The sequence below is a fragment of the Tribolium castaneum genome, chromosome 5, assembly GCF_031307605.1.
Source record: "Tribolium castaneum strain GA2 chromosome 5, icTriCast1.1, whole genome shotgun sequence".
NCBI classification, from domain to species: domain Eukaryota; kingdom Metazoa; phylum Arthropoda; class Insecta; order Coleoptera; family Tenebrionidae; genus Tribolium; species Tribolium castaneum.
In genome coordinates, this window is record NC_087398.1 from 1,266,165 (window position 1) to 1,293,402 (window position 27,238).

Consider the following 27,238-nt stretch of genomic DNA (forward strand, 5'->3'; position numbering starts at 1 on the left):
AATAATTACGGGCATTAAAACAGTAATCTGTAATTACAGGAGAGTGTAGGCCATTATCTCAGATATCCATCATGCAATTAACGTTCTGCCACGTACACACTCGCACACATGCGTCGCTTCCCCATATGCAGGGTGCAGCGAATCAGTTATTGAGCTAATTAAGCCACTAGTTCGAAAAAGGACGCTTGCAGCCCGAGTATTTGCTTACAGGCGCTTCAAATAGGTTTCATTAAGCGATTAAATGTTCTCCGCGTACGTGACCGTTTTTGTGCAATGTTCCAAGACATGATGCTTTATTACTTTATCGAACTTCCACAGGCTCTTCACGATTTTCGCGAGATTGTCGGATTTACGAGAGTGCATTGCATGTGTGCATGGCATATGAAAGCGCACATAATGACGATGTGGAAGTATGTAAAAACATTAGAACAATCTCACATGGAAAAGCTTTTAACCAAATGCACATTTTTACGATTCGGAGAATCGTTTGACATACTTTGTACCGTTTTGGGCAAATTTCCTGTCATCAGGAGCTGAAATCGCCGGACGGCTTTTTCTTTATTTATTCCACTGGCGTTTCGAAACGAGAAATTAAATTTAATCGAAAGCATTTTTCACTCGCCGGATGATATTTGACTCTTTAACGCCCGTTTTTATGCCTCATTTTAATGGCCGCAGTATTTTCCACACAACAGGTAGGTATATTTTATATTTTTATAATAAAGTAACCAGTTGGTCGATGTTCCCAGTTTATTTCTAGTGCATCCTAGATTTTCCTAAACTGAAATTTTGAATTGTATTTAAATTGTTCTAACTTTTGAATGAAGGGGAGGGTGCAGATGGTACAACTGTCGCAGCTGCATGTCTCCCAACTTGAGAATATTAATCAGCGATATAGGTGCCTCTAGAAAGTGATACATCATTGTTTTGTCAGAATTTTTTAGCGAAGCTTATTGATAGTTTTCGATGACTGAGTTTTTAAAATAATTTGAACATTTTCCTAAGAACTGTGCCCACACGTCCTAGCGTAATCGGATTAAAATAAGCATTTAATGGCTCTCATTAATATTAATTAGTAGGTTGTTGCACATTTATTATTTGAGTGGAGCGTATCTCCATTCACGAACAGCTGTGAGGCATAATCATTTACAATAACGTTGTCTAATTGTTATTGCTATTATTATCCGCCAAGAACTGCTTCCTGTGTTATGATATAAATAGATTAAAGTAGGTAAATTAAATTTCAAAGACAGCCCGAGGAGAATTTGTTGAGCGTCTCGACCGTAACTACCGCTTGACATCGATTACAAACCTACAACAAACTTTGAAAACACTAAAAATACATCCGCCATAAGCTGAAAAAGAGCGGAAATAATTTCAGAGTTGCTGGTGCTTAGGAAATTACGAAATTTGGCTCGCCAAACGGGCAAAAGCCCGCCAAAATTAAGTATAAACAGACAAGATAAAATTCCTGGCCACAATAATCATAATTTACGACAGTTGGGCTTATAATTTTCGATCGGCAACAAATCAGCGGTCGGCATTAAAATTTAAATGCGGGTAATTAATAGCGAGGCTAACAATTAGATGAAAACAATTAATTAACATTGTAACGGACCGTTTAACTCCTCGCCAATTTGTACACAAACTCTGAAAACTGTTTGCCAGAAATCATGCTAGAATAATTATCCTTTGTAATGATTCCTGGCGCTGAAAATTTAACGGCGTGAAAGCGTCCCGAACAATAGAAATTCATGTGTTTTGGGCCGCCCCAGCCCCGACCGGAAACGCCACCGGCTATGAGTGACATGAATTATGGCAGGATAATGCCAGGACTGCGCCAGGATTAAGCCCATCCTGGACGCTACCTGACGCACTTGATTTAAAACTCTCACGGTTTGGAGGAAAATGTGATTGATTGTGGTGTCGCAACGTCAAGGGGCCCTTCGTGTCTATTACGAGCTGAAATAATCAATCCTGCGATTGAATAGGAATGATAAAACGGTGTCCTTTCAAAAAGTAAAAAATGATGAATTACACGAGTTTAATTAATTCGTTGCTACTACAATGAAACCATTCGATGCGCTCGTTTCGATTTAATATTTCAATAAAATAAATTGGATGTAGGCTGGAATACATCATGTTTTTATCCCGACGGTCTTTACATCGAGAGGCTCAGATAAAGGCTTAAATATTTATAGGCACTATAAAAGATGACGGTTTTATTAAAGGTGGATCAATTTTGAAAATTAAATTATTCCTGTTTGAGGACAAACTTTAATATCTATTTATTGTAGCCACTGACGTGTTTTTCTTGGTTGACAAGACCGCCCCACCGAATTATTTCCTGTCCTGTTCGCATATTTCAGGTTTAGCATTTCAGCGCTTCCCAATTTGCCTGACAAGCCAGGCCCGCCCGTCCTTTCATCTTGACATGGTCTTTTACGCCTCTTCGTCATCTCGCACTCATTTTGTTTATTATAGAAAATTGCGGCAAATTAATGCCCATGCGAAGTCTGCGTTCGTTCTCACGCCGGCTCGTTTTTCTCTATTTCAGGGATGATATTCGGGATTTTTAAAGTCCCTCATTAATCTAGGACATGTCGTATTAATTTGTTGATGTCCGTCTCTAATGCAGTCTATATTTAAATGTGCTTATCTGAAACGCAGCTCGAAATGGCCGGTTATTAAATTAATGGCGACTGCAAAGTGGTTTGATTAACTTAATTAAATAACGTGTGGTAGTTTTAATAGTTTTATTATGCAAGTTGGTCAATTGTTGTAATCGCTACAATTATTTAATGTCAAATTAAAGAGTTCATGCGTCGGCACATCGCATCGTGCCAAAAAATTTTATGCAAATTAATTTCTCCAGGGGGCTCGTTAAGCTCATGGCGCCTGACACAATCATTAAGCGTAAATAAAACATCAGCGGAAAAAACTACAAATGGCAGAAATTATTTAGGAACCCACTAAATGTGTGCCATTCATGGCGTGTTATATACAGTTTTTCTCCTGTTGCTGGCTATTATCTTGTCATGAGGGAATTAAACTCGGTTTAAACTTAAACGCGTAAATTATTATGTGGGATGCACGAAGGCTCGCCAAGGAGATAATTTTGAAAGAATGCAAGCTCTGCTTCATTTTGTTCTACGCAAGGAAAGGCTAGCCCAGAAATACTTATTGCAACTTTGGTAGGTAATGATTTTCCAGAACTTTTCGCAGACTTGGATCATTTTGTATGTTGTTCAAGTGAATTATTTTATTGGGCTGTTCTTTCGGCATAAATTTTTCGCTCACGCATCCTTCATCATCTCCCGGGAAACTTTTATCGCTCTCCCATCCTTGAACCTGCGCGAAATATGCAGGCGTGTGCATGGAGGCATGGAAAGCTCGTTGGTTGATTTAATTGTGTAAAATTTCTTGTAGTTGGTTGTGGTATTGTAAAGTCAGGACGCGTGGCGCTTATTTCCTAATCAATATTGATGATGTTTCCCACCGTAAAATTTTTATGCTTGTTTATGCCAGGAGCCATCGACACCAGTCTGCGAGGAAACACAAATCAAAAGTGCAATTCGCTTCCGCCCAAGCGCAACGAATATCAACTACAGATAGTTGAAAGTTTTAATTTCATGTTGATAATTTATGGAGGGCATTAAAGCTCAATATAAATTCTTGTATGGGTGTTATCTCTCTCTTCCCATTATTAATTGCTTTGGTATTCTTTACATAAATTACTGTAATAATGGTCGGCATCCACGTAATCGGGTTTGATGTTCAGCCACGTGTAATTTTCAATGTAACACTTTAGGAAGTCAATTTCAATTCGGCGCGATCTAAAACGCAGTTGTAATGTCGTGCAATTCATCATAATGTTATCAAGCAGAGCTACTACATGTGTACATTCCCGGATGGAAGCGACTGTCTGACGAGAAACAATGCGAATTTCGCCGATACGGGGATTCACGTTTACGTTGGAATGAATACAATCTGTTAAGGGGATATTCTGACGTTTTTGCGCACAACTCTGCCGACGTTAATTAAATGATAAAAATCGCTCTGTACCAACTTTCCAAACACAAAACGAACCGATTTCCACACGAGCCGTCAAACGGTTTTGAGATGCGGGGTCTTTCTAAACAAGTTAATAACAAGCGGGTTTTTATTCGTCGAGGGCTGGAAAGTTGCCGAAGTTCGGGCCGTGTCCCTGCGTCTTATCAGTTTGGTGACAACTTGGTGAAGGGAGTGTACGCCGACGGTTAGATAGAGTTTACTGTTGCATAAACCATTTAACATACATCTATGACAAAGTTAGCTCTCGGTATTCAAATGTGTGCGCCGTAGCTCTGCGGTTCTATCCCCGATATATCCAACCCTATCTCTGCCATCCACGCTATCCGTTATGGTGTCGGAGCCCCGCTGAAACTGGAGGCGAACACCACAGGTGGACTGACTCTCATAATGTCATTATTGCACCAGAAGTCATTTAGGGGACTTCCATTGCACTGCACAAGCGTTTTAGCCCAAAATACAAATAAAGGCGATCCAGGTGACGGAACTTGCCCGGATTATTTTTTTGTTTTACTTAAAAGATGTTAAAATTTTTCTTCGACTTGTTAGGCTGCAGCCTAGGTAGCCTAATGGGTTTCATTTCTCATTTCCACAATGAGAGTACAAAGAGACATGATTAATGCGTTTTTTCACGAGTTTGCACAGCGAATTTGTTTACGTTCCGGACTGGAAATATTCAGTACCGTCTATAAACCACACGGGGGACCTGAATTTTAAAAAAAGGACCACATGTGGCCCACTGTTTTACAGCTGGCTTTAAGCTAATTGCCACTGTCAAAATAAATATGCGGATTATTTTAAATATCGAACCACCGGCAGGAAGTTCCACTTGGCATTTGGTTCGCTTAAAGTGGACGGATTTATGTCAGAGCGATCGAAAGTTCAAGAACTGTGAAAGGAATCGCAAACATTTATTATTCACGATTTGAGTTGAGTATCAGGATGCAAAGTCCTCACTTTTCTTGTAATTAAATTAATGAACCCGGTGTTCAATTTCAGCCCTCGTTATCCCATTTTTACTTAGTTGCGATTAGTTTCCCGAGTGAATTTAGCGCAATATAATATGAGCCACCACATGTTGCTTCATTAAAATTCATGAACTTATCTCCCAAGTAATGAACATCTCTTTAACTTAATAAGCTTACTTGCAAAACAATAAGTTGGTATGCAAAGCGATTTCCGTAAAAACTTAACCCTCGATGTCAATTAATTTGCATTAAATCGCCACCTAGCCGGCTAATGAATGCAGGCCGTAAAAACTCGTCAAAAGGTGATGGTTACATGTGAGCTTTCGTTTTGTATCGAGAGTTTTAAGTGCATCGGCTTGTCGTCACGACAGGGTACAAAAATACACCACCCACGGGCACGAAAAAACGGAAAAAACAATGCGGCGGACCGCCGGCTTACTTGGGGGTGAAACGATCGGAAGAGTTGACTATCGGCGGCAAATGTTGTGATTGTGTTATCCTTATGAATAATTCAGTTTCGGGTAAAGAAGGCGCTCGCATTTACCACCCGCTTCCAACTACAGTCCAAATTGTTCTTTCATAAATTCAAATTTATCTCCCGTCGGGCTTTGTTTTTCCGAATTAATGCCGGCCATATATCCGAACTTGGCCACAATCGCCGTGTGCGATCATTACTTTCAATATTCCTTAAATTCCACGGGTCGGGTCGTAAATTACGGCAGGAATCTGCCGTGGAAATATCATAATGGGCCCAAGTTGAACAAAGGTTTTTATCGCGCTGCGAGATGAGTTATTATCGGGGTTTGTTTGGGTTATTAATACGAACTTCAACGGACGTGCGGTGCGTTTGTCACTTTTATTTTTCGCCAGAAATGAAATTTTTTGCATGGTATTAAAGAAAAGGCGTTTGTGCATAATGTGGGCGACCACGGAAAGATCAAACGCGCAAGATTCATTAGAGCAATAAACAATTTCAGATAACACGGCTGATGCTATCATGAAATAGTAAGATGTCTGTCTGCACGCTGTTGTGCGTTCTTCTGGCCATTGGAAATCTCCCCTATTGAGGTGTAAATATTAATGAATCTTATTAGGGCGGCTTAGGTGTTGTGCCCCATATTTCCATGATAATCCGCTCCTGCCGTTTCATTCTTTCGCCACCTGTTCCCCTTTCCAGGGGTTGCCCCAGATCATTAATTAAACTATAACAATGTAATTACGTTAGGACTTAATATATCGCGGCCACTTCCCACTCCCTAATCAACAAAAAATGAATTAATTTCACTTTCTAAGCTATAAATATTAAAATAAACATTCAAGAACCAATCTCTTCTTGTAGTGTTTATTGTTTCAGATGATTTATGCAACACGCATCGTTGTGAGCGTTATAATTCCTGTTCGGGGCTTATCTTGATAGAAATCTCAATTTGCCTCGACAACAATTTGTCATTTTATTTCTAAAGTTAATTGCACTTGAAGTTGCGACAATTTTTCCCGATTTTGCTGTGATTAATTCGGCTGGTTTCTAGTCAAACGTCGTGTTAGAATGCTGAATCATCAAGTCCTCCTTAATGGATGATGGTTATAAAGGCTTTGAGTGAGCTGTTTGGGAACGAATGCCCGCAGATAAGTCAAAAATTCGAAAACAAGTATTAAGATGTTAACGAATATGTATAATGAAGGCCGGCGTTAACGACTAGCATCCAGTTAATTGAAAACGAGTCTTTAAAGATGACGTTATCGTAAAGTACGGTTTTTATCGCTTCTATCCGCGTTGTATTCGATTTTTATTATCATTCCCGGCAATATTGAAATTTCATATAGAAACATGAATATTCAGCGGCATTAAATCCAAAAAAATTACGATCCTATAAAGTTCACAAGTTTTAATTATAGTTAATTTTTGAATAAATTAAAGTTGGAATTATGGCTGGGAATTCATTAAGAAATCATCGCTCTTTTTTGGGCGCTCTCCCGGAAAAGAACGCCAGAAGCACATATCGCAGCTACGATTAATAACAGAACCCGGCACTTTGCTGCAGACAATCCTACCAACATAAATATATCAACCATCACTAGCAATGACAAATCGTGCGGGGGTGGCCGACCCCGAACAAGTCCACCCCAGGCGCACTACAATGGAACTGTTTGCTGCGACAGAACGTCCCCTCACTTGTACAAGATTTGTTTTTCCTAAGATGACGTTTTGATATGACTCAAGTTTTTCGCATCTTTGGAGTATTGATTCGTGGGGGACGAAATTGAAATGTGGCGGTTTCTATTTAAACTGTCGAGAGGCTCGGAAAAACGCACTTGTTAGTCTCTGAACAAACAATTTCCACACGATGCTAAATGGAGCCTCTCCAGTAAAAGACACGCGCCTCAATTTTTGTGGCTCAAGGAGCGTAATTGGCACCCCCCGGCTAAAGTTAATCTAGCAATAGCGATAAAACTGTACAAGTTTTCGAGCATTTTTTACTTTAATAATGCATTGTGGAGGAGTTCGTTTACAACCGGCTCGGAGCTGTAATAGGAAGTATAATGGCTTTGTTAATGCTAGCTTGCCATTTTTTGACAACAAAACACTTGCTGCATGAACGGCTTATGAAGGCATCTTTGTTTTTATGCTAAAGAGAAGGGACACAATGGCTCCGAGGGGAGGCGGAAGGAATTGCCATTACTGAGGATAAAAGTCAATTCCGTGTTAATTTTTTGTTAAACTGCAGTGACTAAGCTTCGGGGCCATGGTGTCGCGAGATCCAGTTTCGTTTTGTAAAAACTCGGCCATAACTCTCGGTGACATTATTAGCGGCTGATAGTTTGTGTACAGCTGAAGTAGTAACTATAATATATTATTTGGTTATGTGTAACCCGTGGGTTGGTGCGTGGTCGTAGATATATCGGGCGGTAACTCAAATACATCATTGTCCGTTTACACCTTGATACCGGCCTAATGCGATCAAGCCAGACCCATGTATTACACAAGATCTCCCTAATCAAGCGATGTACGAAGGCGCTAACAAATAGACGCTCACTTTTCCAACTTGATTGAAAACCCGCCAGTGTCAAAAAAATTATCCCCGGACTCCTATTAATTTTGCATCTCAATCAACAAGTCACGGAACCCCCACGGTGGAAATTGTTTCGGGTTTTTTGTGATATGATACATTGGAAATCCCGCTGCGTGCCGGCATTTTTCCAAAATTAAAATCTAGGGAGATGGATGTTACTCTAAAGAGTTCTTGAACCGTACAGGGAGCCTTTTTGGCGAATTTATTCGCTTTTGCTTTTTATTCAACCGTAAGCCGATTGATTCACTTATAATAGGAATGAAATATGGAGCCGAAATTACTTTTCAGATTACTGAACGATAGCTTTCGGGATGTGGCCGCAACCCTCGGGAGTCACTGATTGCGGGATAATGCCCGACTTACTTTACCTAGCAATTTAATTTATTACAAGCGAAGTATTTTGCCCCCGAAAAACCTATTGATCTATTTACAGGACTGGACTTGGTATTTGAGTGTAAAGTTTGATTAAATTTTAAGGTTTTGTCTGGCCAATGTCTGATTTTTATTTCCGTGGTCAGAGTAAACAGCGCCGTAAAACTTTGCCGAAATTCGTCCATGCAGTAAACAAGGTGTTACTTATATGTGCGTGTAATAAAAGTGGAACGCCATCCACCCTCGTGTGGGGGCGTTTTTGTGTAAATATTGAAATTTGGGCTTGATAGAGTGTCACGTTACACCTTTCATCTCCGAAACGCGGCATCTATTCGGCGGGTCGTTTTTACGGCACGCAAACTATCTAGTGATGTAGAACATGACGTGATAGTGTGTAAAAAGCGGAATTTATCACGTGTGGTAAGAAAGGGATAAGTCAGCCTTAAGAGGACAAAGGAAACGTGATACGGAATATGAAATTCAGAATTGCAGATTCGGTACTTGAAACTCTCTAACACGCAAGATTTGCAAGATGTCAAGAGGTCGTCCACATTCAAATGTAGATTTCATTAATCGGTTTTTAATGACGGGCGACATTTCGCATGTTAATGCCCGGAGCAATCCGGGACACGTCCCGATACTTTGTTATGGCCGGATTAATTCCGGTCGCAATAAAAGCATTCAATTAGGAATCCTTCATGGTATTGATCCGGGCAGTATTGGACCAAGTCCGGTCCGGGATAACGATGTACTAAGACGTTGGATTACTGGATCGTTAAGAGATTTGGAAAATCGCCGGCTAAATGCCAGAGGATCAATTCGGACATGTTCATTGGACTGCACTAACACCCACAAGGGATTTCACTTACTGTTACAGCCCTCTGATGCGAATCGCACTCTGCTAATAGATACAACGCACATGTAGCAACCCATAAAATAAATAGGGGCACATTAAGGGCCGCTGGAGGGATCCCCAAAGGCCATCGGCCTCACCTTCGAGATTATCACGTCCCGAGACCGGCCATTACAGCCATCCATCCTCCGACTGCATACCACCAATATTAAATTTCTAATTTGCATAGAATGGACATAATTACTGCTTATAATTATTGTAATCGCGCACTGATATAAAATTGACACTACAATAGACAATTTCGAGATTTTTCATTCGTTTCATTTCAAAGCGAGTCGAGAGAACTGCCGCTTCCTCCCATTCAGGTCGTGAAAAATGGCAATTAACCTTTCCCTAATTTCGGTCGATATATCATCTCATCTGACCTAGAATCCTCCCCTTTCTTGGCGGCTTCGGTTTGCTCTTCCTGTTATGATAGGACTCGGGCGCTGAAAATTTAATTTCTGATCCGAATTTTTGTCCGCCAGGACCCTCTAATAACGTGTGAGTAAAGCAAAGAGTTAAAACGTCTGCTCGCTTGTTTCCCCCTTGTGAATCACTTACCGAAGCCCCACCTGAAACACTTGCAGTGAAAATTATAATGCATTCACTTAGTCACACAATACTGAGTCAACAAGAGAGAGTTGCGGGTGCCGTGCAATTACCTAGCGCTTTATTAGCGTTTTATCTTAATGAAAGCGCCATGAAAGCTGTTTTTCGTAAATTCGCCCAAATGGACTCGAGGGGGATCACTATTTGCAAGTGTGTTCGAGATAAGGTTACTGTTTAGCCAGTGACTAACGTGTGAAAGCAGATGCGTCCAAGGGAGCGAAATTAACTTTTACCTAGAGAGAAGTAAAAAAGTAATCTCAACTGGGCTTGTAATACAATATTGATAACTCGATAACTCGGCCACGGTTTCGAAAGCTCGCCTATTGTAGGTCGTTAGATTACATGTCTGAGAAGCCGGATTAGGGTTGCGGGGTTGGTAACCCTGAGAAATCCACGCCTGCTTTCGGCCTCGCTATAATTGGATGACGGACGTCTTTTTCCTAAGACTATATCGGGTGTCGTTATTAGGAACCTTATATCGTATTATCGTGATAATCAAGTTATTGGGATTTTTCGTGGCTCCCTGATCAGCCGGAGAGATGTATTCATTACTCCTTTAATAATTTTTTTCCCAAGGAACCGCAAAATTTCAAGCCTTGCTTCACTCAAGCCAAACACTAAACAAGTTATTCTTATGAATCCTGTCAGTGCTCTCTCATTTGATCTGTTTATGATGACCATAAAGCGCTGCTTTAATCGTTCGGCACTAAAACGATGCGAATGGAATCGATCGAGTCCGCTTTCCCTCTTGGAAGTGCGTGTTTTTTCAGTGCACACGCTCTTTATAATTTATAGGTTATTTGAGAGAGCTTGTTTGGATCCCCCCGGGCTTCATCAGTGCTTAAGTTTTATAATGGTTTCTTGAATGATGCATAGCGATGCGCTCACCCATCGACGCCATGCTGGAAGCCGCTATTTTCGGAATTATTAAAATTTCATAGCGAATTCAACGGCTTCATTTCATTTAATTAATACGATGGTGCATCTTGACGGCTTCCTGGCACTTTCCCCGTTCGAGTGCAGACTGTTCCTGGCCAGATTAACGTTTTAATTCTTGTCGTTTAGTGTGTTTTCTTATGCAAACGAATTTTAATATTTCATTAACGAAATCTTCCGGAACTCGGCCATGAATTATTCAGCGGCCATTATAAATGGCTAAATTGCATTTTTATAAATCTTTGCCCCACCCGTTCATTAATCCGGGGCTTCATTTAACACATAGCCTTCTTACGGAAAAGCTCCCGTTCGACATTCTTTGGCTCGTGCAATATTTAAGGCCAGTCTGGAAGTTCTTTAATATTACACCAGGGAAAGACTTGCAGTAATATCAAGGCATAAATCCTCCACTCGCTGTTATATGTAAATTTAAACAAGTGCTCTGAATTATTTAACTTAACCCACATATACACATACATAAGGACGAGCCGGGATGAAGCGGGACTCCGGGATTATCCTAGTGGAAATATATGGGTGTTTGTTTTCGAACCACATTCTGGAAAATTATATGCAAGCTCCCGTTCTGTTATTGTTTCGGCTCGGATCTGCATTTCTGCGAAATTACACATGATTGACCTGTTTACGTCAAACGACTTTGATTTCTTAAATGTTACAACGCTGGAACTTCAATTTCGCAACATCCAGACACAGTCAGTCAATAAAGAGAGATCCGCAGGCTGTAAACTCAAAAAGGATGAAACGCATCCACGTATAATTATCTTAATCGGAATGGAGATCAACATTTTATGGATTCGTTAAATTAAAAAGTGTTGTAGCAGTCTTGTTTTATTGAAGAAGGTGTCATTAGAATAAGTTAATCAAGTTCTAGTTACGGTTTTTCCGTTTGATTTTTATTGAAAATGCGATTAAATCTGGGAGTAGGAGAGTTTCTTTTATATTTTATTGGGTGCTGACAGCAGTTGCATAAAGAAGTAAAGATTTTAATGAGAATGTTAAGACGTACTTATGTTTTAATTAAGTTTCTCTAAACTGTTGCACCTGGTGTTGATATTTATTCTACTTTGAACGGGAAATTCTTAAATTGTGAGGATTTGTTGGGAATTGAACAAATCCGTCCAATTAAATCTTGTTTGGGGAATTAGTTTGGAATTTTCGCCCTAATACGTTGATTTCCCTGAAGACAAATCTTTGCTTGCTCCACAAATAATAACGCCATTACGTGGAAATAACAAGAGATTATGCCCTCAAACACCTGCTTTACTAATTTTTCCGTGCACTTAATTAGTAAATTTTTCACCACCCACACGTGTGCTTCGTTTGCATCCTATTAATCTTATTCTTTTTGCGCTCGGTGTCGCTGAAAGCTCTCACCTTACGTAATTAGCGGTCGGTTCTTTATTACACTTGTGGCGAGTCTGAGAGCTTCCATTTGGCGTGAAATTTACGTAAAATTGGCATTTGAAACATCTTCCCGGAAATTGTTTCGAAAACAATACTTCGAAGACGTCGCTTGCAAGAATAAACGCACTTTGAATTATTGCTTGTCATGAACTCATTCAGTAGCTACCTGTGCATAACGGCTTACACGACGATATAAATAATGTGCTCACATTCGTATCCCTCCACGTACAATGGCTCAGAACATCATCCGATATAAATTCCGGTGTCTGCGATCGAACGAACGCGAATATGCGGCCCTTTATGCAGATTACTGTGATTGTTCCGGGTTTTTGCCCGGATTAATCATATTTTATGGACGGGAGAAGAGCCCAAGAAACACGTTCTGCAAACGGGGGTTGGCAGCCGAACAGGTGGCCGATAAACACCCACATCGATCAGAATAGACGAACAGGAAAGTAGAGACACTATCTAATTTAAACATGGTCTGATTTATGAATGTGTGCATTTTTTCCAAAAGTGCCCGTTTTGTCGTAAATATTTAGATCAAAGTCCCGATATCCCGGCGCTAATTCTCGTTTGGTAATGGGCGGCTATAGAATCGCGCAGCACTCTAATTTGCCTTTTTCTATTCGTCTCTTCCGTGAAAGGGATTCTTTTTCATCCGAAAGCAAACAAGCTCCCTGTTGAAGTTGTGTGTTTTCAATTCGCGTATCAAAAGCCGTCCAATTTGCAAATGGTAAGTTACACATTTATCATATGTTAGGAGCGAAAAGCTGGCGGCAATTCGCCGTTGACACCGTCGAACTTGTTTCTTTCTCTCCAAAAATACATTTCAAAGCGTGAACGTTCGCCGTAAGACGTGCTGAATACTCCGGCACGGATCTCTTGTGTTCTATTGTACGCCGTCCCCCTTTTTTATTTATACGCGCACATGCCCCAACAATAAAATAAATTACGAGTCTTGCGCGACACTAATTAACGCCCGTCATTGTTTAAACAAAGCCTGATGAAGAATACAAGAGCCAGATCGAAACGAAGCATTCCGCACCTGCACTCTGGTCGCGACTTTGAACCTTCGTCACTCTTTCATCCCGATTAACCTATTTCGGGGAACGCCTGGAGACGGGCCAAACCGTGATACGTCAATTTAAAATTTTTCCCGCTTATAAAGCCCCCTAAGTGCGTTCTTATGTCGATCGATGCCTAAACTCAGACAACACGACCTCGATAGAATCGCGATTTAATCGAGATTAAGCTGCCCAACGATCGTCTAAAAACACAATCAGCTTTTATGACGGTTTAAAATTATATCGACCACGAAAAGATTGATTCTTGTTACAAACTAAATTAACTTTTTCTCCGCAGACATGAAGAAAACGTTCGAGGAAAACCCCATGTCCACCAGAGTGGAGATGGGCCACCAAACGGAACTCCGCTGCGTACCACCGGTGGGTGTTCCACCCCCGAGGATCTACTGGCTTCAAGGCGCCCAGCCCTTGCAGCCAGACACCTCGGTTTTGGTCTCCACAGAAGGGCATCTCCTCATAGGCGAAGCCCGGGCACAAGACACTAACAATTACACCTGCGTTGCAGAAAATATCGCTGCTAAGAGGATGGCGCAACCGGCAGAAGTGATAGTTTATGGTAAGATTTTGCTGAGTTTAGTTTAGGCCGGATTGGAAAAGTTTCCCGATCATCAATTTCTGAACTGGACTTGGCTGAAGTTTTTATGTTCGGGTTTAATGGGGCGATTAAATCGCACAGTTTACTGGTACTTATCAATGTCTTAAAGAGATCTCGCAACTCGGAGGTAATTTACGGTGTACCCTTGCCAGGATTATTTTATGATTAATTATTTACGTATTGCTGTTTTATGATCCGTGCGCTCCTAAGGACTTAATTTAAGTGATTGCGTCTTTGCAGCCAGCGTTACGACATTCTCATGATCCAGGTTATTTAAAAACGAGCCACTTTCGTGATTATGTCGTAATAAGGCCTTATCATTTGTAGAATTTGTGCTAGAATGTGGAGAAATTCGGTTTGCAGACGCTTTGTAATGTCACGTTTAGGCCAACACAAAGCGAATTAAATTAAAAATACCACACATTCTAAGAGAAATAATGACAGGACGGGGGATTTATTTGCACACATTAAATTTAATTACTATATGGGGGCGGGTCCAGTCACTGCATACAGTTTTTGTTACAGTTATTTTAACGGATGGGACATTTTTGCACAAATTTTTAGATGTTATTTTCAGTTTGTACGTGAAATACAAATTGATGACGGACGGGACAAAAAATCTTGGTTGTGAAAATAGCTCTAAAAAATTTATTCAGACAGGTTTTAATCATGAAAGTGGAAATTAAAAATTCTTGGCTTTGTTTAACAACGTAAGGAATAAGAACATTTTATGTTTGCAATAACGGACGGGACAGCAAAAGAAGGATAAAAAATTAATATTACTAGTCAATTAACTCACTGATTTGCATTTTCTAAACTACCAGAAACTAAAAAAGTGCTCTTCAAAAAATATTCAACAGTTGTAGTACGTCAGTATTTTATGTTATGGCCTAAAAGGCCTAATATGTAAATTTTAGAAATCAATAAATGAGTTCAATTTAATTGATCATGTTCTTTCATTTCATTAAATAAAAACTGAATCGTATATTTTAAAAGAAACTTAACATTACTAAAATTGTTTTGGAATTTCGGGGTCAGGTTTTATTTTTCCTGGAATGGCTGGTTAGCCAATTAAAACCGAAAATATTTCCCATCGTTTGCCATGGTGTCAACAGAAAGCTCCTCCTAATCTCACGATTTATCGAAATAATAAAAGCACAACGACGTGCCACCGAGCGATAGCTTTTCTAACCCCTGTTTATTTTTAAACTGATTTCGTCGAGGCATAAAACAAGGAGGCCCACTTCTAGATCCTTCACTAGATAGTGTCCCTATTCCCCAAATCTGACATAAACCAACCTGAAACATCCACTCGATTTTTTTCTCAAGTGCCACCTGTTGATTTAAATGTGAATTCGATGTAGCTGAACCGAAAAATGACTGGTGTTTGTCTTGAAAACGGATCGAGTGACACCAGCTTTATAATTTTATTAGAACGTTTTCTATTCGAATCGACAAGGAGTCCAAGTGGTTAATTGGTTTTGACACAAAACGATGCGGTGTCATATTTAACGACAAATTATGATTTTACGGCTTCATCTGGGGCTCATTCAGCCTCCAGTTTCAGGTTTAATGAGTTTTTTCGTGGGTCTTGGCTGGAATTTTGATTTGTAATTTATTATGAAGGAGATGTGATTTTTTGTCTTGTCTAAATCTGGGCGTCTAATTACACCGCTGCTGGTTTCCACATTAGCGTGAACAAACAGAACGAATCTAAACCTGGCGAGTAGTCGTTGAATAATTTATCTAATTAGTCCGAAACGTTGTAAATCACTTTCCCATGGCCATCATTGAATTTTAATTGCATGTTAGCTAATTAACCCGTGTCAGATTTTTCGTGGCTGACTGAAACAAAGTCCGAGTTCACGAGCGCGTATCACAAAATAAATTATACTTAAATTGATTCTCATGCTTGGGAGAATTAATTTCGTTAAACACAAGTCATGTTGACTGTTTAAAACCACCCAACATTAATCTGCCTCGTCTTTATCTATGAATAATTTATCTTTGAAAAAAGCCCCTCCACTAGTTGTCACTTTTCACATTTGTTTTAATGAAGCTGTCATAAATTATCAAAATGTTCAGTTGGTTGAATCAAAAAGCGGAGGTCGTGCACGAGTGCTACGAGAACGTGGCCGAGGGTTTAAAGAGCATCTACAAGAACAAGATGCTGCCTCTGGAGCAGCACTACCTCTTCGAGGAGTTTCATTCCCCGCCTCTCAACGACCCCGATTTTGAGTCCAAACCGCTGATTTTGCTCGTGGGTCAATATTCCACCGGCAAAACGACGTTTATAAAATATCTCCTAGAGAGAGATTTCCCCGGGATGCGAATAGGGCCGGAACCAACAACCGACAGATTTATAGCCGTGATGTACGGCGAGAAAGAAGGTGTAATACCGGGGAATGCCCTTGTTGTCGACCCCAAGAAACAATTCCGGCCCCTCTCCGCCTTTGGAAATTCTTTCCTAAACAGATTTCAGTGCTCGCTCGTGAATTCTCCCGTGCTCAAAGGCATGTCCATTATTGATACCCCGGGGATCCTCGCAGGTAAGTCCTGAAAAATTCACCGGGTGTTCACGCCGTCCCCCAGGTGAGAAGCAACGTATCGATCGCGGGTACGACTTCACCGGCGTGCTGGAATGGTTTGCGGAGCGAGTGGACCGCATTATCCTTCTTTTCGACGCCCACAAGCTGGACATTTCGGACGAATTCCGGCGCTCCATCGAGGCGCTTCGCGGCCACGACGACAAGATCCGAATCGTTCTGAACAAAGCGGACATGATCGACCATCAGCAGCTGATGAGGGTTTACGGCGCCTTGATGTGGTCGTTAGGCAAAGTGCTCCAGATGCCGGAAGTCGTGCGCGTGTACATCGGCTCGTTCTGGGACCAGCCCTTGCGCTACGACGTCAACCGCCGCCTCTTCGAAGACGAGGCCCAAGACCTCTTCAAGGACCTGCAAAGCCTGCCCAAGAACTCGGCGCTCCGCAAACTCAACGACCTCATCAAACGCGCCCGCTTGGCCAAAGTGCACGCCTACATCATCGCCGAGCTGCGCAAGGAAATGCCCAACGTCTTCGGCAAAGACAGCAAGAAGAAGGACCTCGTCAAGAACCTGCACGAGATTTATGTCAAGATCCAGAAAGAGCACAACATCTCGGCCGGAGATTTCCCAGACATTCAGAAGATGAGGGACGCGCTCGCCCGACACGACTTCACCAAGTTTCATTCGCTCAAGCCCAAGCTTCTGGACGTGGTGGAGCAAATGCTGAGCGATGATATCGCACAGCTTATGTCAATGATTTCGCACGAAGTGAACGAAATCAACAAAAGCGATGTCACAGGGGGAGCGTTTGAGAATATAGGTGATCACAGCTCGCCCTTTGGCTACAAGAGGGGCGAAGGTGTTAACGCCGGAATGGGCGAACCCGACTGGATCGTCAATAAAGAAAGGGCCACTTTTGACGCGATTTTCGACCAACTTTCGCCCAATGGCACGAAAATATCAGGTTCCACAGCGAAAATCGAACTGGTCAAGTCGAAACTACCAAATTCCGTTTTGTCCAAAATTTGGAAACTGGCTGATGTTGACAAGGACGGGTTTTTGGACCGCGACGAGTTCGCCTTAGCCATGCATTTGATCAATGTGAAGGTGGAAGGCAACGATTTGCCCGATGTCCTGCCCCCGCATCTGAAGCCACCACTCAAAAAAATGTACCCCTGATAGTGTTAAGTGTTTATGTCCCTAATTAAAATTTATTTCAAAACTGCAAGCATTTTTTTTCGTTTTATGACTTTACAGCGTCGTGACGGATTTTACAACCGTTAGTGACCGCACTTAATAATGGTTTTTGCGTTTTACTCGTAATTTTCCAATTTGCAGCCTCGTAAAGGGGCGCCGACGAAATTACATTTCGATAGTAAATTTCATAATTTAAACAATTCGTATCTACCATCTGATAACAACAGAGTTTGCGTGGTTACAATAATAAAATTACCGGTAGCAGATTCATGTATGAATACAACCGGAATTTCAAACGTTTCAAGTATTTGTCGAGATTCGAATTAAAATTATCGATTTGTTTGTTTTCTGAACTATTTTGGGGTAAATCCCTAATTGAAACGAATCACTGCAAACTCGAGTGGACAGTTGGGTTCTTTGGGCCCGCCTGAGGCCGCACTAAACCAATTAAACGAAAAACGAGGCTTTTGTCCTAATTGTATCCGTATTACGCGCGCAATGTCCTTTTTGCTCGGGAATTGTGTTGGTCATTAAAATAACCAGACATCGTAATAAAATCAAATCGAGAGTCGTCCATCGATCATGGAGGCATTCCAGTGGAGCTAATCTTGTGGGACCGTTGAAGTCGTCATTCAACTACTGTTTTCATGGAGGATCGGTCAAGACAGGTGCTCGTTGCGGGCTGTATCACTCGCGCAATAAATTATCTCTGACATGTTCTGGAACACCTGGGGGAGATATGGACAGGTGAAATTTAAAACCGCGCCGGTTGTTATTAACCACGCGAAATAGCCTTAAACAAACAGGCTTATTTGTGGATAAAATCGTAGATGTGTGGTCACGGAACGTGCGCTGTTGATTTTCTTTTCGTCACATTTGTGTTATTTTAGTTTCGGCATTAACATGGGTAAATATTTGGGCGCATTTATCGGCGTAAACTTCAATGGGATTCTTCGCACCGATGTCCCTGCGTTTCATCGTATCTGTGTTTATTTTGACGAATCCCATCTCAATTTGCATAAGCAAATTCGCACGATATTTGCACGAAGGTGCGCAAACACCGGATTACCTAATAGTGGCGCGAATATTCCTTCAGCTATTTTTACAAATAATTAGTTTCGGAAGCTCCGAATCGGCTCACTGAAGCACGACTGGGTATTTTAGGTTCAGACACAAGTTTCATTCACTCACTTTGGACAAATTAAGATTGAAGCCGCAAACGAATACGACTGCAATTACTCACGATGCGAGCTTTGCGATTATTTATTCACGTGTGCGTATTTATAGCAAACTTGCCAAAAACACAGTGACTAACATTTGTGACAATGCTAGCTCAAGTGCTATTCAAACCAGATCTAGGTCTAGAGCTTATAACTTGAATAAGCACTGATTCAGCATCACAATTCAAAAGTCTATTCACTGCTATTCATAATATTGTACTAGGAATTTTGATTGTTGGCTGAATTCATGAGGTGCGCTCAAACAAGACGACTGGAATGATGATGGCAGCAAACGATCGGAATCTAGGCCAGTTTTATGTGAAATATTTAGATTTCTTCACGGGATTTTCTAGTCACATGACAAAAAAATTGACTTTTGGACTAAGAACCAGCGGAAAAACAATACAAGAAGCTGATTTAAAATTCAAAATACGCTTGTAATTATTCATACGAAACTACCAGGCGATCTGAAGCAATTGAGCACATCATTTATTTTGTTATCACGGCTCAGCGACAGTTCATTTACGTTAGAGCGATTTAAATCACTGTCAAATTAAAATTTCAAAGGAAGAATGAATATGTAGATTTGGAGTTTTGTAAAACAAGACTCGCATTTGAAAAATTGTCGTCTCCACGACTATGAATTCGTGTTTTGCGAAAATATTTGTGCCGAATGTCGTGTCTCGGCCACACACCTACGCACCGTAAAATACAAAAGGATAATAAATAAATACGACCAGGTCATTAAATATAAATACCCCGACAAGCATGCTTCCTTTTTTAAAACCGCCCGTTAAATATGCCTGTCATAACATTCTGGATGTTTTTTTCTCCCTCAAAAACAGCGGGGGTTTATGGTAGACCATTGTCTTACAACGTGGAAAGAATTTCAACTCTTTTCGTCCGTGTTGAGCGACGTAAATCTTGCTCGATCCTAACGTATTCAAAGATGAGAATGACACGTAAGGTGGCGGCAAAGGCGCGACGTGTGCCCTCATTACGGCTGAACTTGATGTATTGAAGAAAGAGTTGGGAGTTTGTTTTTATTAAGAAAGTTTCCAGGGGACAAGCTAAGTTGACGCGAAGGCTCGGAATGATAAATGATCGAGACGTTCGGTTTAGAACAAGTTGTCGATTTGGGAGATTTGGAAAAAAATTACTTGTCGATGGTGTCACTGATTTGGACGCTACACATGGGAACAGCTGGCTTATTAAAACAGTAAAGCACTGATATGTACATAAAAACACGAAACTAAATGGATTGGGAGTTTAATCTCGAGATCAAAAGAAGTCGCATTGCTGCATTCCCTATTTTGAGATGCAAGATTCTTATGTAAACTTGGCGATCGTTATCGAAATATTCCACGTTTTCTAAAAACCAGCGGATGCCAGCAAACGGCCGCAACAAACTCTAGTTATTCGGTTTTAATTAAGTCTCCCCGATTGTTTTCGAACTTTAATTAATAAATTTAAAGCTTTTTCGGGACGAATCGGTAATTTTATAAGTCTAATCCGATCTGCCTTAAGATATGTCTTTGTGCGCCACAAAGACAGTGAAATTAATTTCGAATCCTTTGAATTAATTTCGTCCGATGACGGGATGATAAATCCTTAAATAACTCCAAGACAAAGAAACCATAGATGTTCATTACCCGAAAGTCGTTATCTCCAAATTACCAAAACACATAGAACAATTCCACAATGGAAAAAGTTGCTTAAAACACATTTAAACTTTCCACCGACAAACTCAAAGAATGATGAAAAAGTACCAGTTTAGAAGTTTAATTCAGCGGCTTAGCCTTGCTTTGATTTGGCTGCGGCTGGAATGGGATTGCGCTTTATATCGTTCTCTTCAGGAAATAATCCGACGTAAGCATAATACGCCGTGGATCACCAAATACATATTTCAGGATCGGCTGCAGGATTAGGCAAAGCCGCAGTTTCATCATCGGCCGCTCGAACTAAATGATCCTTTTTCCAGTAAATGGGGGCTGGTCGCCGTGGTCGCCCTGGACCGAGTGCCGGTGTCCTGGCGCCACCCTCTCCTCGGGGAAGATGAGCACTCGCACCTGCACCCACCCTCCCCCAAGCAACGGCGGCCTTCCCTGCCAAGGCCTCAGCGTCCGCAAGACCAAGGATTGCATTACCTGCCCACAAGGTACAAATTCCACTCAGATCGGATTACTCTCTATTTCTATGCACTTCCTGCTTTGTTTAATTAACCCGAATTGCTAACTAACCGCTTGTCCTTTCCTGCTTCTGTCGTAGAAGAGCTGGTGTTGGATAACGCTTACGACTACGATAACAGCTACGGTAATTTTTCAGAAACTTTTGACCGGGAAACGGGGGTGATTGAGGTGCTTTTTATGTTTGTTTATAGTTGAGCCAGCAAGGTGGTCTCAATGGTCGGAATGGTCACATTGCAATTCCGATTGCCTGAAGACTAGGCGAAGGCAATGCATTCCGGGAAATGGGCAAGGGAGGAGGACTTGCAACGGGAAGGACACACAGACCACTTCCTGCACTTCGGAGCAGTGCAGGTCCATGGAGCTGAGCAGAGTCCGAGAAGGTAAGTCGTGAGTTTTTTGCTGGTTGAAGGCCAACAAGACTAGTTAAGACCGGAGTTTTGGAAACTTTCCTAACACGCATTTTTAAGGGCTTTTCTTCGTAAAACTCGAAATAAATTTGTTTGTTAAAAGTGGAAATATTTGACATTCTTTTTATTTTTTCTAAACTCGTAAATGTCCTAAATTAGTTTTAAAGATCCTACAATTGTGTTTCTAGTTTAAAATAAAGTTTTTTTTCGATTTTTTTTCGAAAAAATTGGATGTTTTATTAAAATTTTAACACACTCCTTATTTTTTATGTTCTCGGGCTTCAAGTCTTTCATTTAATTTCTTAGTGTTTCAATCACACAGCTGTAAGAACAATGGAGTTGTAAAAATAATATTGTAAACATGCGCACGTAAAAGCTTGATTTATGGACAATCATTGATTAACATTCAATCGATCAAACGCTTGTTAGATCACGAGCGGACGGTTCTCTCTTCTACTTAACAAAAACAGCAGATTTTTAAATTAAAATTGAATTTCTTCGATGTGTGTGGCTTTGGCTTTTTAGGATGTCGTCCAAGTCGCGGCTGCCTCTTGCATTTTAATTCCCAGCGCCCTTCCCGGTGAGTTGATAAGTAATTAGACAATTTCAAGTGGTAATTGGCACGTAAATCCGAAGTTTATCCGTTGTTTACATTTGAGCCGTTTGAAGGCTCCGACTTGAGGAATCCTTTGATTATTTGTTAAATAGAAACACGTTTTATACATCTGATCTTGCATGAGAACGGCGTATTTAAAGCCGCTTTAATGAAGCAAACTTTCAGTAAGAGCGATTTCAGTTTTCAGCGTCCGCTTACATGCGTAGCGGGCATTTTAATTAGTGTTTGGCGAGTTTGAAGTAGTGCATTTGGCACGGTTTCAGCCCTTTTGCTGTCTCACCACTTCGGGACGAAATGATTTAGAATTAATATGCGGACTTAAGCCGGGAATGATGAAATTTTTAATAAAAGTCGGGGTTTGATGATAAAAACTTCCCAAATGTAACCAGGAATAAAACACGAGTACCTTGCGGAAGCTGCGAGAGACTGCAGACACAGGAAACACAGGGGCTGTCTTCTGATTATTTATTATTATGGCGTTTATTGTGAGGGAACTCATTGTGTTCCCTAATTCTCCTTCTTTTTTATTACTTTTTTATTACGCGCCTTTTGTGCGCTGCTAAAACCTTTTAATAACCGATCTCTTACACGACTGTAAATAATTATTCGATGGGACGGTTATTAAATCCAAACCTGGAACATATTCAAATAGCACGCGAGACTGCAGTCTTGCTCCCAAATTTAAATTTTAAATATTGCACAGAAACTTAATTGGATTTAGTCGGAACAGATTTTAGTGGGATTTTAATTTAATTTGTTTCCGTTTCCGGAGTCCAAATACAAATAAATAGTCTCAGAAAATATCGAAACCGAAACGTCTGAAGCTTTACATGAAAACAAACAATTCCACCAAATGCCTTCAAGAAAAATAAATTATTTTCGTGGCTAAAGTATGACGAAACGTATTCTTGCGCAGATTTGGCCTTTTTTACATAAAGTGTCTCGTTACTCACCCCAGAATTCATATAAAAACATAATAAAATGCCAAGAGCAAAGCCAGCGAAATTATTTATCGCGGTAATAGCTACGTGACATGTTCAAATATTAAAACAAAACGAATTCAGGGCGCAAGTGGGGAAATAAGTCAGCCTGGATATGACATCTTGAAGATATGGCACGGTGTTATCGTCACGCGAAATATGAAAGACTCGATCTTAATATTTTGCGTCCGTTATGAAAACAGCTCTGTCTCTGATGTCTTTCCAAATTGACTGAAATGTTGTTGGAGCGCGCGGTACTCGTGCCCTTGTGAAAACAACACATGTCGAGAAGTTGCAATAACAGTCGGACGTCTTTCGCCAACTTTAAATAAATAATTGAGGCGAAATTTCACCGAGATTGTGGTGAAATGTCCTGGAGCGGGTCCAAAAGGCACGGATGTTCCAGACAAAGCGCACTTTTTTGATTTCATACAATTGTTCGCTTCCGAAGGCTCTTATCAAGATTAAAACTGGACAAATGAGGCGCTGTTGCGGAAAAAATATTATTTTGACTGATATCTGGCGAAACTAATTTATTCATGCCTTGAGGTTTCACTCCATATTTTTTATATTTATGGAGTATTTAGCATATGATCGCGCGCTTGCTTACGACCTCATTCACTTTTACAACTTTGGCGAAATAATATGGGGGTATTCGGACTATTTTTCAACAGCTGCCAGCAACATAAACGGAAAATAACATTGTTTAGACACCACTGGTACCTGCAGGATGACTGGGTTAAATTGCAAGTTGCTTGTTACTTTTAACTTCGATAACTCACCTGTTCAGAATTCAATTTATGAGCAATTTATTTGATTAGAGTTAAAAATTTTATGCCGCATTCATTACGTTGTATAAATACGGATAAATAGCCGCCAGGTCTTGCTTAATCTTAAATTGTAATAGCAGAGTGCGGAGGTCAATTTACTTAATATGATAGCTTTAAGCGACCAATATATCAGACGAAGGAAGAGTAGTGGCAACCTGCTTGGCAAATTTTGTCTAGTTTCCTTCGTGTGTAATAACTCCATAAGCTGTGCGGAATTGTATGCATATTGCGTATTAAGGGAGGCCGAATTTATCAAAAGAGAATTTGCATATTCAGGCTGCGTGCAAAAATGGAACATTTGCGCGGCTTTGTAGCCCTCCAACGTCTCACACGTAATTTTCCCAGTGATTACCTGTTGTCCTTACATGTTGCGGCTTTCACGTAATTAGTCTCCAGGGGTGCGAGATTGGGGGTGTGATGTCGACAAGCGTTCGAAACCGTGCAATTGATGTGAAAATGATTGACTAATATACAATTACATCATCATTGACTTAGAGGCATTTATCAGAATTCCTGGGGCGTGAGCAGGAGCACGCGTTGGAATTTCGTTAAGATTTAAATAAAGCTCCTGTTGAAGGGCGAGGTCGGCGGCTTTGTCGGAGGGAGCGGATATTTCCATATGTGACAAGGGTGAATACTTACGGAATACCATTACGTTTCTATATGCGAATATATGACAGGATAAAACGATATATGGCTGTGAAGCCCAGGAGAGCTTCCAAGCCTTGTGATTTACCAACTTATTAATTGTTGACGGAATAACGCAAATTTAACTCGCACAATGGTGCAGCTTGAGAGGAGAGTCTTAGAACATGTTAGTTGTTGCGAAATTGCGGAATAAAGAGCCCTTGTTGTCCTCCAGACAACTTCAATTATAAATGCACCCTACAACTTCCCCGCTTTGTGACGATTTTGCGACGTGTCCAACTCAACTGAAACCAATTTGCGAGCGGTAATTGGTTCGCTAATATTTTTGCCTCTGTCCGTCAAAGGCCAAACAGCCAGTCACATAACAAGAAATAAAATTTAAAAATAATGAAACATTATTAGTCTTCGTGCTATTGTTGAACTCTTCTCCTGGGGTCATTTTCGTTGTGTGGCCCGCGTTCGAAACATGCAAATCATCATTATTTTGATCGAAACAATTCCTAATCCCTGAACAAAGCGCCCTATTAAACCTACTTAATATCGTTCCACCGCACCGATAAAATCTAATTAGTTGTCGGCTACTAATTAGGAAACTTTCACGCATACTTAAATCGTTCGATTCTGGAACTAGTTTTCCGGCCCACGGTGCGTTTTTTCTCAAGTGTAATCGATTGAAGTTTGGTGAAACTCACCGAATGAGGTTCTAATTAACACGTCTGGAGCCTAACCGGAAATCGATATGGGTATCCGGACGATAGCCGCAATGGACATAACTCGGGATTAAGGCCGACATTTGGCAGGCGGTTATGACGCCTAGAAATGTTAATATTGACTGCCACCGGAAGGATTAACGCCCCCACCCGACACGGCATAACAGTTCTTCTAATTGCACCAGAATTGCGGGAGAGAGCTATGCAAATCCGGTGTGGGATTAAAGACCGATTTATTTCTCTAGTTTGATGACATGTTACCAAACTGGTCGTCTGGAGTTGTAATTAGAGTTTTTGGGTTTATTAAACTGCCCCTCATTAAGGATTTTTATAACTCTGGAAGAGCGCCTTTGATCTGTAAAACGGGGATGTTCACGTAATCCCCTAAAAATGCGACATTAACTTTGATTAAGAAAGGTCGAGGCACGTCCCTGCGCTAATAAATCTTTTTGCGCGAGATTTAACTTGGGATAACCAACATAAAATTCCCGATCTGCGAAATAATAACAACGGAATAAAATCCCGATTAGACTTTACGACGTGCTGAGCAATGATGAGGAGGAATGAATCACAAGAAAGCCTCTTGTTTGTTCCGGGAATAGAAACGTCCACTGCAAAATGATCTCGTCTAGGATTTACTCAAGTAGTTTTCCGTTAGTTGAGCCTATGAATCATCGTGCTATCATGACCAGTGGCTCTCTGGCACACAGTCCTGCGATAAATCGTCAAATTAAGAGCTCTAATTTACGCTCCTCCACTGTAAATAGTCGAAAATTAGCCAATTGAAAATTCACCCCTGCGACAATAGGAGCGTTTAAAAATCGACCCCTCTTCTAATTAATAGCCTCTTCACACTAATCGATACATAATCACCCCATTGACCCTAAACCGATAGACGCAGCTCTTGATGTCACTCGTGCAGACTTTTATTCACAGCGTCCAGGTGGGCCTTTTTCTAGTTTTTTCAACGGACAAGCTAATGCATCAAGCCAGAGGACAGCTCTGGAAATGTTCGATACGCCCACCAATTTGAAACAATGGACGCGTTTCCCGAAATTATTTATATCAGATGCACCCTCGGTGACAGTTGTGCGAGCAATTTTAAGAGTCTTGGGGCTTCTTTCCGCGGTGAGGGTTTTAGACTACCGGAAGTGAGAGTGCAATTAACATGAGAGTCTGAAGCACGTGCTGGGCTTCACAAGTCGATCAAACACGAGTTTGGGAATAAGCACACGAGTGTATCAAAGGGCCGATAAGGCGCAACGTTTACCTACACCGTTTTTTAAACTTGGATGCAACGCACGTTTGACTGAGAAAAACTAGGCAAGGGTGTAAAATTTTCACCACCAAATGGTTGTTTTTTCTGGTGTGGGATTATCGTCTACAGGAGAAATCTGGCACCTAACAGGCCGATATTTTTTCCTGGCTATTACGCACCGGTCTGCGGCAGGAATAATTATTTGCCGGTTTCCCTCGCTTCTCGGCTTGTTATAAATCTCCCTTCAGCCGCAACACAACCCATATGTCCGCTACCTCCACTATAAATCGCGTTAGATTTAAAAATATAATAAACAATTTTTGCAGACCGAGAGGCATCCCGTGAGAATCTGCACCGCGCTCGTTAAATACCCAGATGTACTCCAGGTTGTTAATATTTCTGAACGGCACATTTATTTCAACAAAATACGAGCCAGGCAGAGGCGTAACATAAATTCTCTAAGCTAGTCAATTTAGACGATCCGCCACTGCCTCAGCTTGGGCACATGTGGTGGATCAAAGGCCAACTAGCACTCCATGGGGTAAAAATTAAATAGCGCCTTTTTACTCGAGCAATAATGGAAAAGTCGCTTTGCATTTCTCATTGAATC

The 27,238-nt window shown here is 41.0% G+C and overlaps 2 protein-coding genes across 4 annotated transcripts in view; both read left to right on the top strand.

Moving 5' to 3' along the window:
- Positions 1–27,238, top strand: part of unc-5 — a 60,488-nt gene that overhangs the window by 22,780 nt on the left and 10,470 nt on the right. For 2 of the 3 annotated variants that reach the window (XM_015980457.2, XM_015980458.2), the window contains exons 4-7: positions 13,710–13,988; positions 20,972–21,148; positions 21,259–21,303; positions 21,371–21,559. In XM_015980457.2, the coding sequence (XP_015835943.1) occupies positions 13,710–13,988; positions 20,972–21,148; positions 21,259–21,303; positions 21,371–21,559 (690 nt within the window). The remainder of the gene's footprint in view (positions 1–13,709; positions 13,989–20,971; positions 21,149–21,258; positions 21,304–21,370; positions 21,560–27,238) is intronic. The other variant, XM_008196211.3, reaches the window with a different exon arrangement.
- LOC664181 (EH domain-containing protein 1) lies at positions 16,069–17,801 on the top strand. The gene is made up of 2 exons (XM_970194.4): positions 16,069–16,576; positions 16,620–17,801. The coding sequence occupies exons 1-2, from the start codon at positions 16,105–16,107 to the stop codon at positions 17,750–17,752; spliced, it is 1,605 nt and encodes a 534-aa protein (XP_975287.1). The 5' UTR covers positions 16,069–16,104; the 3' UTR covers positions 17,753–17,801.

Bases quoted from the DNA above. Each gene is read 5' to 3' on its own strand.
- LOC664181 (XM_970194.4), top strand. From the start codon at position 16,105: ATGTTCAGTTGGTTGAATCAAAAAGCGGAGGTCGTGCACGAGTGCTAC. The intron at 16,577-16,619 runs GTAAGTCCTGAA...GCCGTCCCCCAG, and splicing joins TACCCCGGGGATCCTCGCAG to GTGAGAAGCAACGTATCGAT.